The 15,720-nt window shown below is 35.7% G+C and overlaps 1 protein-coding gene across 4 annotated transcripts in view; it reads left to right on the forward strand.

Annotated features, from left to right (window-relative positions):
* LOC115209242 (5'-AMP-activated protein kinase subunit beta-2) overlaps positions 1 to 13,411 on the forward strand; it is a 40,449-nt gene extending 27,038 nt beyond the window's left edge. For 2 of the 4 annotated variants that reach the window (XM_029777526.2, XM_029777528.2), the window contains 4 exons: positions 5,994 to 6,111; positions 6,965 to 7,074; positions 9,827 to 9,895; positions 11,296 to 13,411. In XM_029777526.2, coding sequence (XP_029633386.1) covers positions 5,994 to 6,111; positions 6,965 to 7,074; positions 9,827 to 9,895; positions 11,296 to 11,373 — 375 coding nt within the window. In that variant the 3' untranslated portion in view covers positions 11,374 to 13,411. Of the gene's footprint in view, positions 1 to 5,993; positions 6,112 to 6,940; positions 7,075 to 9,826; positions 9,896 to 11,295 lie in introns of all 4 variants that reach the window. The other 2 variants (XM_029777524.2, XM_029777527.2) reach the window with 1 other exon arrangement.
* The last annotated feature ends 2,309 nt before the right edge of the window (positions 13,412 to 15,720 follow it).

Here is a 15,720-nt window from a genome sequence, read left to right on the forward strand (position 1 = left end):
GTCAACCCTGACTGAACTTATTATCAAAGGTATTCCAGACATGATCATTTTTCTTTTTTTCTTTCAGGCATTATCTAATGTGCCTTGCCTTTTTGTAAAAAAACAAAAGATGGATGGGGTTTGAGGGATTCGGTTGTGAAATTCATGATGTTGAGTGGCCAGGTTTAAGTAGTGATTGTTTTCTTTATTTTGTTTTAATTTCATTTCAGGATTATTTCTTCCAATTTGAAATATTGTTGGAGATAACTGAGATTGTAGCATTCTAGTTGAGATGCTTTATAGTATCTAGTTTAGTACCTCATACTGTGTTAAAATTCCAGCTGATTAAATTTTATCTTCTCTTCAAGATCTAGTAATATACTGGGGTTATTCAATCAACCAAATATCTTTCTTCAACCAAAATTGATTTTGTATTCTTTTACTTGTTTCAGTCATTTGACTGTGGCCATGCTGGAGCACTGCCTTTAGTTGAAGAAATTGATCCCAGGATTTATTCTTTTTAAACCTAGTACTTACTAAGAAATACTAGGCCTCTTTTGCTGAACCTTTAAGTTTCGGGGACGTAAAGATGCCATCACCGGTTGTCAAGTGATGGTGGGGAGAGAGAGAGACACACACACACACACACACACACACACACTGGGTTTCTTTGTTTCCATCTACCAAATCCACTCCCAAGGTTTTGGTTGGCCTGAAGTTATAGAAGACTCTTTCCTAAGATGCCACATAGTGGGTCTGAACTTGGAACCATGTGGCTGGGAAGCAAGCTTTTTACCACACAGCCACTTTTTATTCAGGAGTAAGCAGTAATGGTTGAGTGTTGGGCTCTGTGCTTTGCATTATTTCCTTACACACCTTATGCTCTGAGGTCAAATTCTCTACCTAGTGAAATCACAGGTACTAGAAATATATTGGAGTTGCTTCTGTCAGATTGTCCCCAACAAAATTTCGCCTTATACCTTGTCAATAACTATTTGTTATTGACCAGTACTATTCTATAGGATTGAATTCTGGCAAGACTGTGGCTTAGTTTTAGTATGGCACTTCAGAAAAGGCTTGAGGAATAAAAACTAAGATCACATACAACATATAATGAATATTCCTTTACAAATAAGAAGCCTTATTTGCAATTGATCAAGTCAACTCACATGTCCATCATTTTGTGGACTCAATAGTCCACTTCTTTTTACAACAATAAATATTAGTTTTATTGTGCAGTAACTCCTTATAGCTGTAATTAATTCTATCACTCTGTGAAACCTACTAACCTGTAAGTGTATCTGGGTTATCTAAAAATCATCTTGACCATAAACCAAACAGTACTCGTCACAGTATCAGAGCTGTTGTTCTCTAGACATTCTATCAGGTATGATAATGTTTATATGAATGTTGTTCTGCAGCCCTTAGTCAACTCTGTCTGTTTCTACAGACCTATGGCAGGCAGGTTGTTTACCAAACAACTAGGCATGTGTAGTTCTATAAAGGTGTTTCTTTTTTTATAGTCTATTAATATTGAATTTAAAATTTTTTTAATGTTATGTTTACAGGCTTATTTTGTATTGAAATAATGTGATTTTTTTTAACAAAAGTATTTTGTGAGGCTTTGATGGGAGATAATAATATTCTGAAATGTTATGTGAAGTTTTTGTAATTATTGCCTGAAATTTATGTATGTTTTGGAAAATATATTGTTGAAAATGTTTTTTAAACAGTTATTGCTTCTGTCCACAATATAGTGTTGACACACATAAAAAATTATTCTGTGACAAATCCTTGTTTAAACAGTATTTAAGCCCTGACTGTTGTCTTTTGTAGTCTCTTCTGTTCAGAATTTTGTGTGGTATCTGTTGTAATGATATGAAACTAAATATACTTAGTTTCATATTGTTAAATACACTGTCGCGGATAAAAGGTGGTCGGCTTGGTGATTAGTGGGGGTGACAGTCGAATAGATAACCAATCACTCTGCATCACGTTATTGGAGTGCTTGTATGGCACAATATGATGGAAGTGGTAAAATAAGATAAATATATCAAATCAAAACTCGGATTACCAACATGTAAGGTAATGAAATTAATTACAATACATTATGATCATGTCGTGGATCAAAGGCCTGAAAGAAACATACCCAATTCTTTTCGACAGCCTGGGTAACTTCAAAGAACCTGCACAACTATACATAAAAGCAAGCTCGGAACCCTTCATTGACCTACCTCGGAAATGCTCAGTTCATCTGAAAAATCTCAAGATTGATCTCCAGAAGATGGAAGAAATGGAGGTCATCAAGCCTGTGAAACAACATACAGATTGATGTTCAAGCATGGCATATTCTGTAAAAAAAAGATGGATCACTTTGCATTTGCATCGACCCACAAAAACTTAATCAAGCACTGAAAAGATGCCCCCACAAAATCCCAATGGTGGAAGAGGTGAACCCTCACTTTGCTGGTTCTGGCATATTCAACAAACTAGATGGAAAAGCAGGATACTGGTCAGTTCATCTGGATGAAGAAAGCCAGCTGCTCACAACCTTCCATTTAGAAAATATTGTTGGACTAGATTGCCATTTGGTCTAAAGGTATCTAAAGATATCTTTCAAGTTAAAATGAATGAAATCATTGAAGAACTCCCAGGGGCTGTTGGAATAACCGATGACATTGCTGTTCATGGCAAAGACAAAGAAGAGCATGACAGAAATCTACAAAGACTCATGGATAAAGCTAAAGAATCTGGATCGGTGACAAATGCCACATTTGTCAACCTGAAATCTCTTTTTTTTAAAAATGTTTATATGTTTATTCCAAAGAAGGCATCAGGGCAGACCCAGCAAAAGCTTGTGACATTTAAAACATGCTTGTTCCAGAAAACAAAGAAGAGCTGCAAAAATTCTTGGGAATGATGAATTACTTTCCAACATTCATTCCAAACTTCAGCATGGAAGCACAACCATTCAGGGACCTACTCAAGAAAAATATACCATTTGAGCTGTCTGAAGACTACATACACTGCTTTGGAAAACTTAAACCAACCATTTCAGAGAAATCAAACCTCAGGTTCTTTGACCCACAGAAGCCAACAGGATTCAAGGTAGACAGCTCTTTGAAAGGACTTGGAGCAGCTGTCATACAAGATGGCAAACCTGTGGCATTTTCATTGAAAGTAACTCAGTTAAACTACCCAAACATTGATCATGAAATGCTGGCTGTGGTATTCGGAATCACCTGTTTCCACACATTCCTTTATGGACTTCCATTTGAAGTCATCACAGACCACAAACCCCTGGAGGTGATCACAGAAAAACCCCTTCTTCGAGCACCACCCTGACGACAAAGGATGCTCCAGAAAATTCAGGGATATTTCAAAATCAAATACTGCCCAGGGCTTACCATGACATTGGCCAACACCCTCTCTCACCTCCCAAGTTGTGAAGACAATGAAGACATTGACCTGAACTTGAGAGTAGATGGGATCGAATTGACTGCTGGAGAAGTCCACCAATCTGAATTTGACCGTGTCAATTTTTTCATCAACAAACATTACCAACTGCGTGAGTTCACCAACAGAGATTCTACTTTGGCTACACTGATGGAAACAATCACCTATGGGTGGCCAGACAACATCAAACACGTCCCAGATGATATAAAGGCATACAGGTCTTTTCAAGATGATTTGGCTGTAGAAGGTGGAATCCTCTTTGAAGGGACACAACTGTTGATATCTTCTCTACGACATGACATTCTAGTACAGCTCCATGCCTTTTATCAAAGGATAAAAAAGACCAAACTTCCACACATACCTTTACGGACTTCTATTTGAAGTCATCACAGACCACAAACCCCTGGAGGTGATCACAGAAAGACCCCGTCTTCGAGCACCACCCTGACTACAAAGGATGTTTGTCCAACAGACACTTGAAAGCGTCTGTTGGACAAACATCAAAAAAATGTGCAGATTCTGTCAAATATGCTAAGAATATGCAACTGTCAACAACAAAGAACCACTGATACTGCATGACATTTTCAGTGCACCATGGAAAAAACTAGGAATAGATCTATTTGAAATCAACAGTAAAACTTATCTGCTCGTTTGTGACTACTTCTCCAAATTTCCAATTGTGACTCACCTCAGCCAAACCACAAGCAAAGCAGTTACAGAGGAATTCAAAAAGACTCTCTCTTCGGCAGACCTGATAAAATTTTCAGCGACAATTGTCCTCAATTTACTGGAAAACCATTTCAACAATTCACACAGAAATGGGGAAGTCAACACACTATATCATCACCAAGGTACCCCTAATCAAACAGATTCATAGAGACAAGTACTGACAATTAAAAAGACAATCCAAAAATGTGAACAAAACTAAGAAGACGTAAACAGTGCATTGTTGAATCTAAGAGCCACACCATTAAACTCAAAGATGCCGTCACCTGCTGAGATCCTATTGAGCATACCAACCACAACACTTGTGCCATTACGCTGGAGCTATTCTCATGAAACTCAAAGACAGAAAACTTCTTGAAGAAAATACAAATGAAAACTGCACATGACAAGCATGCAAAGATGGACCTACCTCCATTGCACAAAGGACAAGCTGTACAAGTCCTTGACAAAAGCAACAAACGTTGGATACCTGAAGAAATAGCAAGACAATGTAAAGAACTGAGGTCTTACATTGTAGAAACAATACATGGAGATTTGCAGAGAAACAGAGGGGAACTGAGAGATACTGGAATAGGCATAGACAGACAGTATGAACAGACTACTGAGATGGAAATGTCTGCTAGATCGCCCAACAGTATAGACAACTGTCCAACAGACCCTACATACTCCATGGAAAATGTTATTCAACTTGACTCAAAGAGAGAAATCACAAATTCTCCACCTGATAACAATGCAAAATCATAAAATAATGGCCAGATGCATGAGAAATGCTCAACACCAACCCCCAAAATAAACACAAGATCAGGCAGAACAATGAAAACACTGGAGTGCTACAAAAACTTTGTACCATAAAACTTATGTTATTTGAAGTGCATGGTGCATATTGCTCTTGCAACAAGTTTTTTTTCTTTCTTTGAGGGAGAAGAAACCCTATTTTCATTTGTCATTTTTATTAGTTTGTGAATTGCTTAAAGAAATGATACGAAACTAAATGTACTTAGTTTTGCATTGTTAAATACGCTGTCATGGATAAAAGGCAGTCAGCTTGGTGGCTAGTGGGGACAGCAGTCGAATAGACAACCAACCACTCTGCATTGCATTATTGAAGTGCTTATATGGCACAATCATTTTCATGTGTACACTTTTCTGCTTGCATAAGTCAAGCATAACTATGTTGAAGCAGAGTTTTTCTGTGGCTGGACGCTCTTCTTGTTGCCAATTCCCATTTGTTTCGACTTGAGATAATTATCTTCCAGACAACTGAATGGCATACATGATGTTTATATGGAGAAATAGAAACACAGGATACTTGATGAACAAACCTTTTGCTTACAAAGATCACACAACATGTCTAAAAGTCTGGATGTGTTCTTGTGACTGCAAGCAAATGACACTACTAACAAAGATATTATTTACAATCAGTGAATAAATACATGTAAACAAGGAAATATGCACGCAACACTTATCTGACCAGTTTCTGTATACCAAATCAGGAGGCTTTAATTAACCTGGGGCTATGATAGAAGACACATCCTTGATATGCCATTTGGTTGGGAAGCAAGCTTCTGAACCACACAGCCATATTCACAGGATAGATTTTAAAGGAGATTTTGCTGAAGTTGGAGGCTTTTTTGTTGAGTCTACCAATATGATTTAGTTTTGTAAGTTTAAAAATCATAGTCTTCAATCAGCACATAATTTTATCTTTATATGGTCAGATAGGTAGTTTTAAATGTGCATATTTTGTAACTTTTTATTACCTAAAGAGGATTTTTTGGCCATCGTTAACTGATCAAATTTTTTCTTTTTCTTCTTTTTTTTTTTACTTTCAGCCGACAGTTCCAAACGCAATGGGGACATTGAATAATGTGGTAGTTGTTAACAAAAGTGATTTTGAAGTATTTGAAGCCCTGGCAATTGACAGTGAAAATTCTGGTAATAAAAGAAAAAGTAAGTACTTTCTATGTTTTTGTTATAGCAGTTGACTGCTGGTTTAGTTCAATTAGTAGTCATTAGAAATTTTCTAATTATTAGGTTGTTTAATTATCTTGTTTTTTACCTGGAATACAAACTGTCCAATAGAGAACTAAGCTTCTCAATAAGAATGTATGCTGGACATCTTGCTCTTTAGCTGGTGACTTAAACCAAAACTTATAAAGAGTCCTTGCTTCAATAATTGGACTCAACATGTGTTAAGGAAGAGAAATAATACATCCAGAGCTTGAGCAGGTTGCTTTCCTTCTTTTACATTATGGAATAACAATTGTATGTATTTTCTTTTATGTTATAGTTTGTTTTGATCTGCAATGCAGCCTCTCTCCATTTCTCAGATCTTGATTTTCTGTCATCTTATTTGTAAGGCTTAGTGTTCTAGGCAATGGTAATTCTTTAATTCTTTGCTTTTCACCTTTATTAATGAAATCTATTCTAATTGTCAGTGACATTAAAAACTGCTAACATTTTATACAGCAGCCTGCAGTGAAAGTTGTTGCTAAACATTCGAGGACTTGCTATGGTTTGGCCTCATTTTGTAAATTTTTGTTGGATAATTTATTTTAATGTACTTTTCTAGACTTATCTATTTAGGGTTTATATAAGTGAAAAGCACACCTAAAATTAGTTGAAATGAAGCATGAGGGAAGACAAACCTTGAATTCAAGGATGAAACGTTAAGCTAATGGTGTTTTTAGAACTTAAATGAAATGATGTTGCTTCTCTTATTTTATTGATAAAATTTTTTACTTCAGAATTTACATAAATTTTTTGCTGTCTAAATCAGATGATGTTGCTGGTTCCCCATCAGGTGATTATGGTCAAGAAATACCTCCACGGCGGTCAGATAAAATAGCTGGTCCACCTTTCATTCCTCCTCATTTACTGCAAGTAATTTTGAATAAAGATACTCCTGCCCATGTAAGTAACACTGTTTATTTCTTTGAGTTGTTTCAAAAGACTGAAGATGATGAACTCTCACAACATTCTTTTATCAATTATTGATTTAGGGATATTAACCAATAAAGACAGCAAGGTGCTTGAAGCATTTGGATTTGAGGTTGTTATTTTCAGATAAGTTTTCAATTGTAGGCTCCTTGACTGTAGCATAGAAAAGACAAAGAGAAAGAGCAACTGTGAGTCTAGCATGGAAAATGTTTAACAAAAGTTTCTTTATAAAGTTGATATTCTTATGAATGTAGTCCAGATGATCGAATAAGTTTTGTGATATTGCATATTTGATGATTCAAAAATAAGGTATATTTAGTGTTTGTAGAGGTCATTACTGGAGTATTATTATGGAATTATATGGTTGTTGCTGGAGTAGTATTATCTGTAACAAGGCAGACCTACTCTTTGAGATATTAATGTTTGAATTTGTATGACAGTAAATGCTATTGGGTTAAAAGCTATTATTTAATGCTATAGTTGTCTTGGAGAAAACTGTTTTTGCTGATTAAAGAAAAGGATAATTAGTGAAAGACATTTGATATGTAAAGTATAATCATTAGAATTGATGGAAACTAGTGTTGGTTTCCATTGACAGGTAAATAAAATAGAAACAAAATGAGGTATGATAGTTGACTGTATCATAACTAATTTGTTTTTGTTTAACAAAGCAATAAATTTAATAAATAATTTTACAGTTTCAACTACAGCAATATACAAAAATCTATCCATGGTACAATTTACTATGTATGCATGTATGTTTGTGGCTCTGCTCAGTTGGTGGTTGTAATATGTCTCTTACAAACGAAAAAAAGTCTGGCAGTTCATCAGTTCATGTGATGTTGTGGAATAAAGTACTTTACATGAAAATGATTAAGGGCCATGATGAGAAAAGTCATCTGACTGTAAAGTATCACTTATATAATTTTTGTGTAGTCCAGTTTTGTGTCAGAAAAAAACCTAAAAATTGAACATGAGTGAGACCACTAACTAGGACTTGGCATTTGCTTAGAGGTTTGCAGAAATGGTTGCATTGTATATATTTTCCCAGGTCAATTGGTTCTGAAGAAGAGATTCTTAAATTTGCATACCATGCTTAGTTTATATTTTATCAGGTTAATGTTTGCCATGGGGTACATTATTAGAAAGACACTGCATGCTCTATTTTGAAGTACATTGCAACCAAAAGCTTCAGATTTGAAATGATTTTGGTGTGTAGTCTTTATTTTGAATGCCAGGTTGCCATCACCTGATGTATAATTTTCTTTATATAGTTTATTTGGGAAAAATCAAACTAGTAGTCTCTGTTCAACTTATTACAAATAACCTGATTTGAATTCAGTGTTGTATATAATGAAGGACTTGTTATAGTTTTCTAGTTATTTGAATGTAACTATGGCCACTTTGTAGGACTGATGGTAGGATATGAACTGGCTTGTCATGCAGTTTAATAAATATTATTATATTCACTTGGGATCCTTCACATTCTGAAATTTCTATCAATAGACAAGCCAAGTTGCCTGTGGAACCAATAATCACCTTAAGCATGCAGAATCACATGCAAACAAATAGAAAGTATGCATCATCATCATTTAACGTCCAATGTCCATGCTGGCATGGGTTGGACAGTTTGGGCTGGCACACTGAAAGGCTGCGCCAGACTTCAGTCTGATTTGGCATGGTTTTCTATGGCTGGATGCCATGGTATCTGCCATGACTGCGATTTTGCTCAGCTTGAGGGGGTCTTCTTCTCCAGCATGACATAATGCCAAAGGTCTTGATCATTGCCCTTATGAGATCCAACACTTGAAAGGAACTCAGCCACTTCGCCTCTGTGAAGCCAAATGCTCAAAAGGAACTCAACTACCTTGCCTCCGTGAGGTTCAACACTCAAAAGGAACTCAGCCATTTTACCTCTTTGAGGCCGAATGCTCGAGAGGAACTCAGCCACTTCGCTTCTGTGAGGCCGAATGCTCGAGAGGAAGTCAGCCACTTTGTCTCTATGAGGCCCAACATTCAAAAGATTTTTTTACGTGCATCAGCATGGGTGAACTTGGCTTGATATGTCTTCTCAAGCATAGCACATTGCCAAAGTTCTTGGTCATCAGTCATTGTTTGAAGATCATGCTTCACCACTTCATTCCATGTTTTCCTGGGTCTACCTCTACCACAGGTTCCCCTCACAGTTAGAGATTTGCACTTCTTTATACAGCCGTCCTCATCTATACACATCACATGACCATACCAGTGCAGTTGTCTCTTTTGCACATCACATCTGATTCCTCTTATGCTTAACTTTTCTCTCAAGATGCTTGCACTTTGTTGAACATGCACACTGACATTGCACATCCCGTGAAGCATACTGGCTTCATTTCTTTCAAGCCTACTCATGTCCTCGACTGTCATAGCCCATGTTTCACTGCCTTATAGCATAGCTGTTTGCACACAGGCATCAAACAATCTGCCTTTCAATCTGAGAGAGAGGCCCTTTGTTGCCAGCAGGGGTTATTTACAATCAATGATGTATTTACAATATATAATATCCATTATATACAATATGTTTAGTAATTGTGTCATACCTTTTTATAATGCAAATATCTTTATGGGACTGCTGACCATTTATTCGATGTTCCAAAACCCTATTATTGAGTGCTGTCAGCAACAAATAAATTAATATCAGTTAGTTTATTTGACATTATTGTATTTTCCTTTCCTTTCTTTACAGTGTGAACCAATACTTTTACCTGAGCCCAACCATGTTATGCTAAATCATTTGTACGCTTTATCAATTAAGGTAAATTTTTAAAAGCATTTTAATCCTTTTGTTTTAATTAATTTGCAACATCAACTTTTTAAGTAACAGTTCAGAACCTCAGCATAATTCCGCCACTTGTTTTTGGAACTTCCATGTCTGTGTGTCAGGCTGTGGCACTGCTAAAGATTTTATCTACTTAGAATGAATTCAGGTTTATGAGTAGAATAAAAAACAAAAAACAAACTTTATTTTGTTTGCAAGAGAAGTGGCCAAAGGTAAGAAGTGAGCCCATCATGCTTATTGTAGCACCTATTTGGGATGTTTAAGATGGTCGATACATGACCACTGTAAGTGTATTCCTTTTGCAATACATATGATATGGTGAGAACCAAAATGTCATAGAAATAATTCCTATTTTCATATGACTGAAAATTTTTAAGCAGAAGAACTCTGCCATATTTGTACCTATTTGAAAAGGATAAGGAATTTAAACTAACAAATAACTTGTCAGAGTTGTTAGTTATAAAGCAATTCTAATTCCTGGAAGTTGAGCACTTGTAAACTTTTCCTGTGTAACACATTAGGTAACCAATTTCAATTTAACAAGCCCTTGAAATCAGGAAGAAAAGGGGTTTTTTAGTTCTGGTAAAAACTTTCAAGTTGAAAATCTTTCTGATTAGAGCAATTTAATTATAATCAGCGTTTAATGTCCGTTTTCCATGCTAGCATGGGTTGGACTGTTTGACAGGGGTCTGGGAAGCCAGGAGGCTGCACCAGGCTCCAGTCACATCTTGCAGTGTTTCTACAGCTGGATGCCTTTCCTAATGCCAACCACTCTGAGTGTAATGGGTGTTTTTTTACATGTTACCGGCACAGGGGTTAGAGGAGGCTGGCAATGGCCACGACCAGTTGGTGCTTTTTATGTGCCACTGGTATGGAAGCCAGTCAAGGCGATGCTGGTATTGTCCACGTTCAGATGGCGCTTTTTACGTGCCATTGGCACGGGTATCACAACCACAATTTTCATTTTGATGTTGATGTACTTGACTCAATCGGTCTCCTCAAGCACAGCATGTCACCCTATGATCCAAGGTACTTTTGAAGGGGCTGGTTATGTGAAACTGGTGTAGGATACAGCTATGAACTAACTTTATTTGCCGGGTCTTCGCAGTCACAGCATATCTCCAGAGGTCTCGGTCTTTCGTCATTGCCTCTGTGAGGCCCAATGTTTGAAGGTCATACTTGTCCACCTCATCCCATGTCTTGCTTGGTCTACCTCTACCCTGGATTTCTTCAACTGTTTGGGAGTGGCACTTCTTCACACATCTCTCCTCATCCATCCATACATTCAAATAATTGTAATCTAGACACATTTATATAAATTTTCTTATATATTGAATACATTGACTTCTCATCTGGTTTTCTGTTTCTATTTTCAGGATGGTGTAATGGTTCTTAGCACTACCCACCGGTTTCGTAAGAAGTATGTGACTACATTGCTGTACAAGCCAATCTAAGAATGCGTGTGCATATGTACATAGACTTGCTTTGTGTGTGTGCATGTATATATGGAAACTATATATATATATATATATATATATATATATATAAAAAAAGAAAACATTTAGGTATAAGTGTATACTTAATATTTAAACTGATTTCACTGTGACTGACAAAATCACCAAAGAAACTCGAACTTTGTTTTGCCTAATGCAATCATTAAGTATACATTTGTATAGTTGTCTGTTTTTTGACAGTTATCCTATACAATAATGGTAATTTGTCAATTGAAAAATTTAATTAAAAGTTTACCTTTTTCTAATGTATAAAAAAATACTTTCAAGTCCATCAGTAGAAAACAAAAGCATCAGGTTTTGGTTTACACAAGTGATATTTTCCCATTATTGCTTATGAAATGGTCATAGTTTATCAGTTCTTTTAAGGCCATTACTCTTAGCTAATAACAAATATTTTAGTATATACATTGCTGGTACTCATTGTTAACATTTATATAATCATTTTTTATGAGTATAATTTTACATAGGATTTTATTTATTTTTGAAAATTCAGTGAATTTCAAAATTATTTGTAGTGTAAAAGATGAATGAAAAACGATGGCTAGGAATGAAATAGTGAAAAACCAAAGAAAAAAAGAAAGTGGGTATTTAATTGGTCCCAATTCATGGGATATATACACACACACACATACAAGTTTTAAAGTAGTTTAGCAGTTAAGTGACCAGCTCTTGTGAATTATGGAAAATAGTTTATCTGTGAAAACAAATTCAGATTAATGAGACAACAATGGTATATGTATGACATGACTAATTTCTCAACTAATCTCAACCACAGTCTTGCTTTGTTTTTTTTAATCCTCTAGACTTGCCTCTTAGAGAATTTTACCATTGCATAAACTCTTACTCAGGCATATTTGTGTTAAAATCTACTGATCTTCCTCCCTCTCCAAATAGTGAAATTGAAGTATCTTCTTACCTGCTTGTCTTTTCAAATCTTTTGACTGGAGATCTAATGTAAATATCTTTTCCCATTCTTCTATAATAATTTTAACTAAAGTTACTCCACCTCTCTTTATGAAACATTCATTATGTAAAATTCATTTATATATTTCACAAACTGGATATTTGCATTTAAACTCAATGCAAGATTTTGATGTTGTGAACTACTTTCATCAAACATTAACATGATGTAGATATGCATGGCTATGTGGTGAAGAAGTTTGCTTTGCAAACCACATAGCTTTGGGTTCAATCCGACTGTGCAACACCTTGGGCAAGTGTCATCTACCATAGCTCAGATTGACCAAATATGTGTATGTGTAAATGAATATTTGTGTATGTATGTTGGGCATGTATGTGTTTGTGTCTCTCTCTCATCAGTTTGTATAGATATATATATCTGTGTGTGTGTGTGTGTGTGTCTGCGTGTGTGTGTATATATATATGTATAGGCGAGAAATCTGTAAAACAGGTGCTTTATGAACAATGTCCCTTGAGATATTTGTTCTGCATCAAGTTAGACACTCTCTTGTCACTCATTATCAGAAATGCAATGAACAGTGATTGGCCCATTAGAAACTTGTTAATCAATGAGACTATTGTTCACAAATTGCTACATAAAATAAATTCAAACAAATAATTATCATGCTGCTTGCTCTCTTTCCCTTCTCCTTATTCCCCTGCCCCCACCTACTTTTTCATTCAAATAAAATAGTGAATTTGTTTTTTCATTCTCTGACTAGAGAGATGCTCATCATTTTAAATATTGTTTTTAATTTTCTTTTTTCTTTTCTATGATAAACCCATTGAAATACTTTAGTCTTATCATAAAGTGCCTTTTCTTCCCTGGACCCTCCCCCCACCTTCCCAAAAAAATGGATGAAACTTTTTCATTGGACTCTTGGGCCTAATGATAGCATTAATATGAGTGTTTCAATGAAATGTTTTAATTAAAAACACCGTTAACTTTTATCTGCTCTCTCCCTTTTCTCCTTCCCAGTTTGTTGTAATTAAAACCTCGTTGTTTTCTCCATTCAAATAATTTGTTGTTGTAATTATTTTAAGTTTTTGATTCATAATTCAACTGATTTTAAATTTACATTTTGAGTAAAATTTTATCCCTACCCACTCCTTAGACCTAGCAGTCACAAAGCAGATACTATAGTTGCTTTAATAAATTTGTTTAAATTTTTTTTTTTTTAAAGGTAGCTTGAGCAAGTTTTAATAGCTCCTTGAAGCTGTTTATATAATTTAGTTTCAAACATTTCACTACACTTGTTTTATTTAATGATATTGTTCCCATAAAACAAAGGCTAATAATCGCTGAATTGTTTAGCGAGCAACTTAAATTAGAATATACTCTTGTATAAATTTGCAGCCATGCATCCTCATCCTTATCATCATCATTCTAATGTTCACTTTTCCAAACTTGTATGGGTCAGATAGAATTTGAGGCAGCTTGTCTATGGCTGGATGTCCTTGTCATCAGCCCTCTCTTGTTTCCAAACTAAGTAATACTTCCCCATAATTAGACATGTTTTCATAAAAGATTAGAAACAAATGGCGCCATTTGTATGACAATGGAACTCACAAATATCATGTAATCTCAATACAGAGGCGTGCACACACACACATTATATATCATCATCATCGTTTAGCGTCCGTTTTCCCTGCTAGCATGGGTTGGACGGTTATATATATATATACACACACACACACCAGGACTACCTGACAAGATCCCGTGTTGGTGGCACGTAAAAAGCACCATCCGAACATGGCTGATGCCAGTATCCCCTTACTGGCTCCCATGCAGGTGGTATGTAAAAAGCACTATCCGAATGTGATCGATGCCAGGGTTGCCTAACTGGCTCCTGTGTTGGTAGCATGTAAAAAGCACCCACTACACTCTGAGTGGTTGACGTTAGGAAGGGCATCCAGCTGTAGAAACATTGCCAGATCTGATTGGAGCCTGGTGTAGCTGCTGGCTTGCCAGACCTCAGTCAAACTGTCCAACCCATGCCAGCATGGAAAACTGATGTTAAACTATGGTGATGATGATCCATTAAGGTAAGATCAACAAAAAAATCACTCTATTCAGTGAGAGATAAACCTCATGTGCCTGAGGATTGCTTGAAGATAAGGCATGTTATAAAAACCTGCCTAGCCACATGCCTTCACAGCAAGAAACTATTAGTAGCTCTTATCTTTATACAGTGTACATTAAATGATATATAATGATGGGCTTCTTTCAGTTTCCCCTCTATTAAATCCACTCACAATACTGGTTGGCTTGGGACTATATTAGAAGACACTTGCCCAAGGTGCCAAGCAGTGGGACTGAACCTGAAACCACATGGATATGAAATTAACTTCTTCACTATATTGACCATGATCACATCACGCCCATAAGTTAAATCAGAATTTCTAAAGGCATCAAGTTAAAGAAATAGTAGCCAGCCTCTGTTCTAACCTTCTGCTGGTACCAAACTTTTCTTCAACTTGCTTGAGAGGTCTATAAAACTGGAAAAGATAATATACAGGAGTAAATTAATCAACTATACCTCTCTTAAAAACAATTGATCTTCAATATACTGAAATTTTAATTTGTTGCTTGTTGCCATCTATTTAATGACTCTGCCAGATTTCCTTGTTTTTGTTCAATGGTCCATGGAATTTTTGTATTTGTTGTGGGATTTGTACACTTTGTGACATCTGAACCTGCAGTCTTAGATTCCTGAATAATGCTCATTTCATTTCAGAGTCAAGTTAGCTCCATTACGCTTTCGAATATTTACCTAACAACAAATTTGCACACAAAATTTAAATCTAATTTACAGATGTTGAGACACCATTTAATCCTAAGTAATGAATGAACAGTGTTAGTCAGGCAGCCATATATGATAGTAATTTTTTAAAACTGCTACGGCATTAGCATTGACAATATAAGACTTGCTGGTAAAATCTTTACCTACCATGACTGTAGAATGCTTGTTCTTTCATTATTTTCTTTATTTTTTTATAACTTTTACAGGGAGATGTATATTTTAGATTGTCTGTAAATCAAAATTGTGTCATGAAAGTACTTCTTTAAAACTTTTTCCATTTTAATATCTGTTAGTCTGATAAAGCCATACTCATGGGAGCTTTTGAACTGGTATGGCTCATTAATGATAAAATATCATACAATACTTTCATTTCAGTGATCATATACGTGTGTGTGTATGTATATATATATATATAAAATTAAAATATCATTTAACATTCACTTTTCCATGCTTGCATGGGTCTGATGGAATTTGTTGAGATTGATTTTCTACAATCAACTGCCCTTCCTCTGTCACCCACCTT

Source organism: Octopus sinensis, linkage group LG3 (assembly GCF_006345805.1).
Source record: "Octopus sinensis linkage group LG3, ASM634580v1, whole genome shotgun sequence".
NCBI lineage: Eukaryota > Metazoa > Mollusca > Cephalopoda > Octopoda > Octopodidae > Octopus > Octopus sinensis.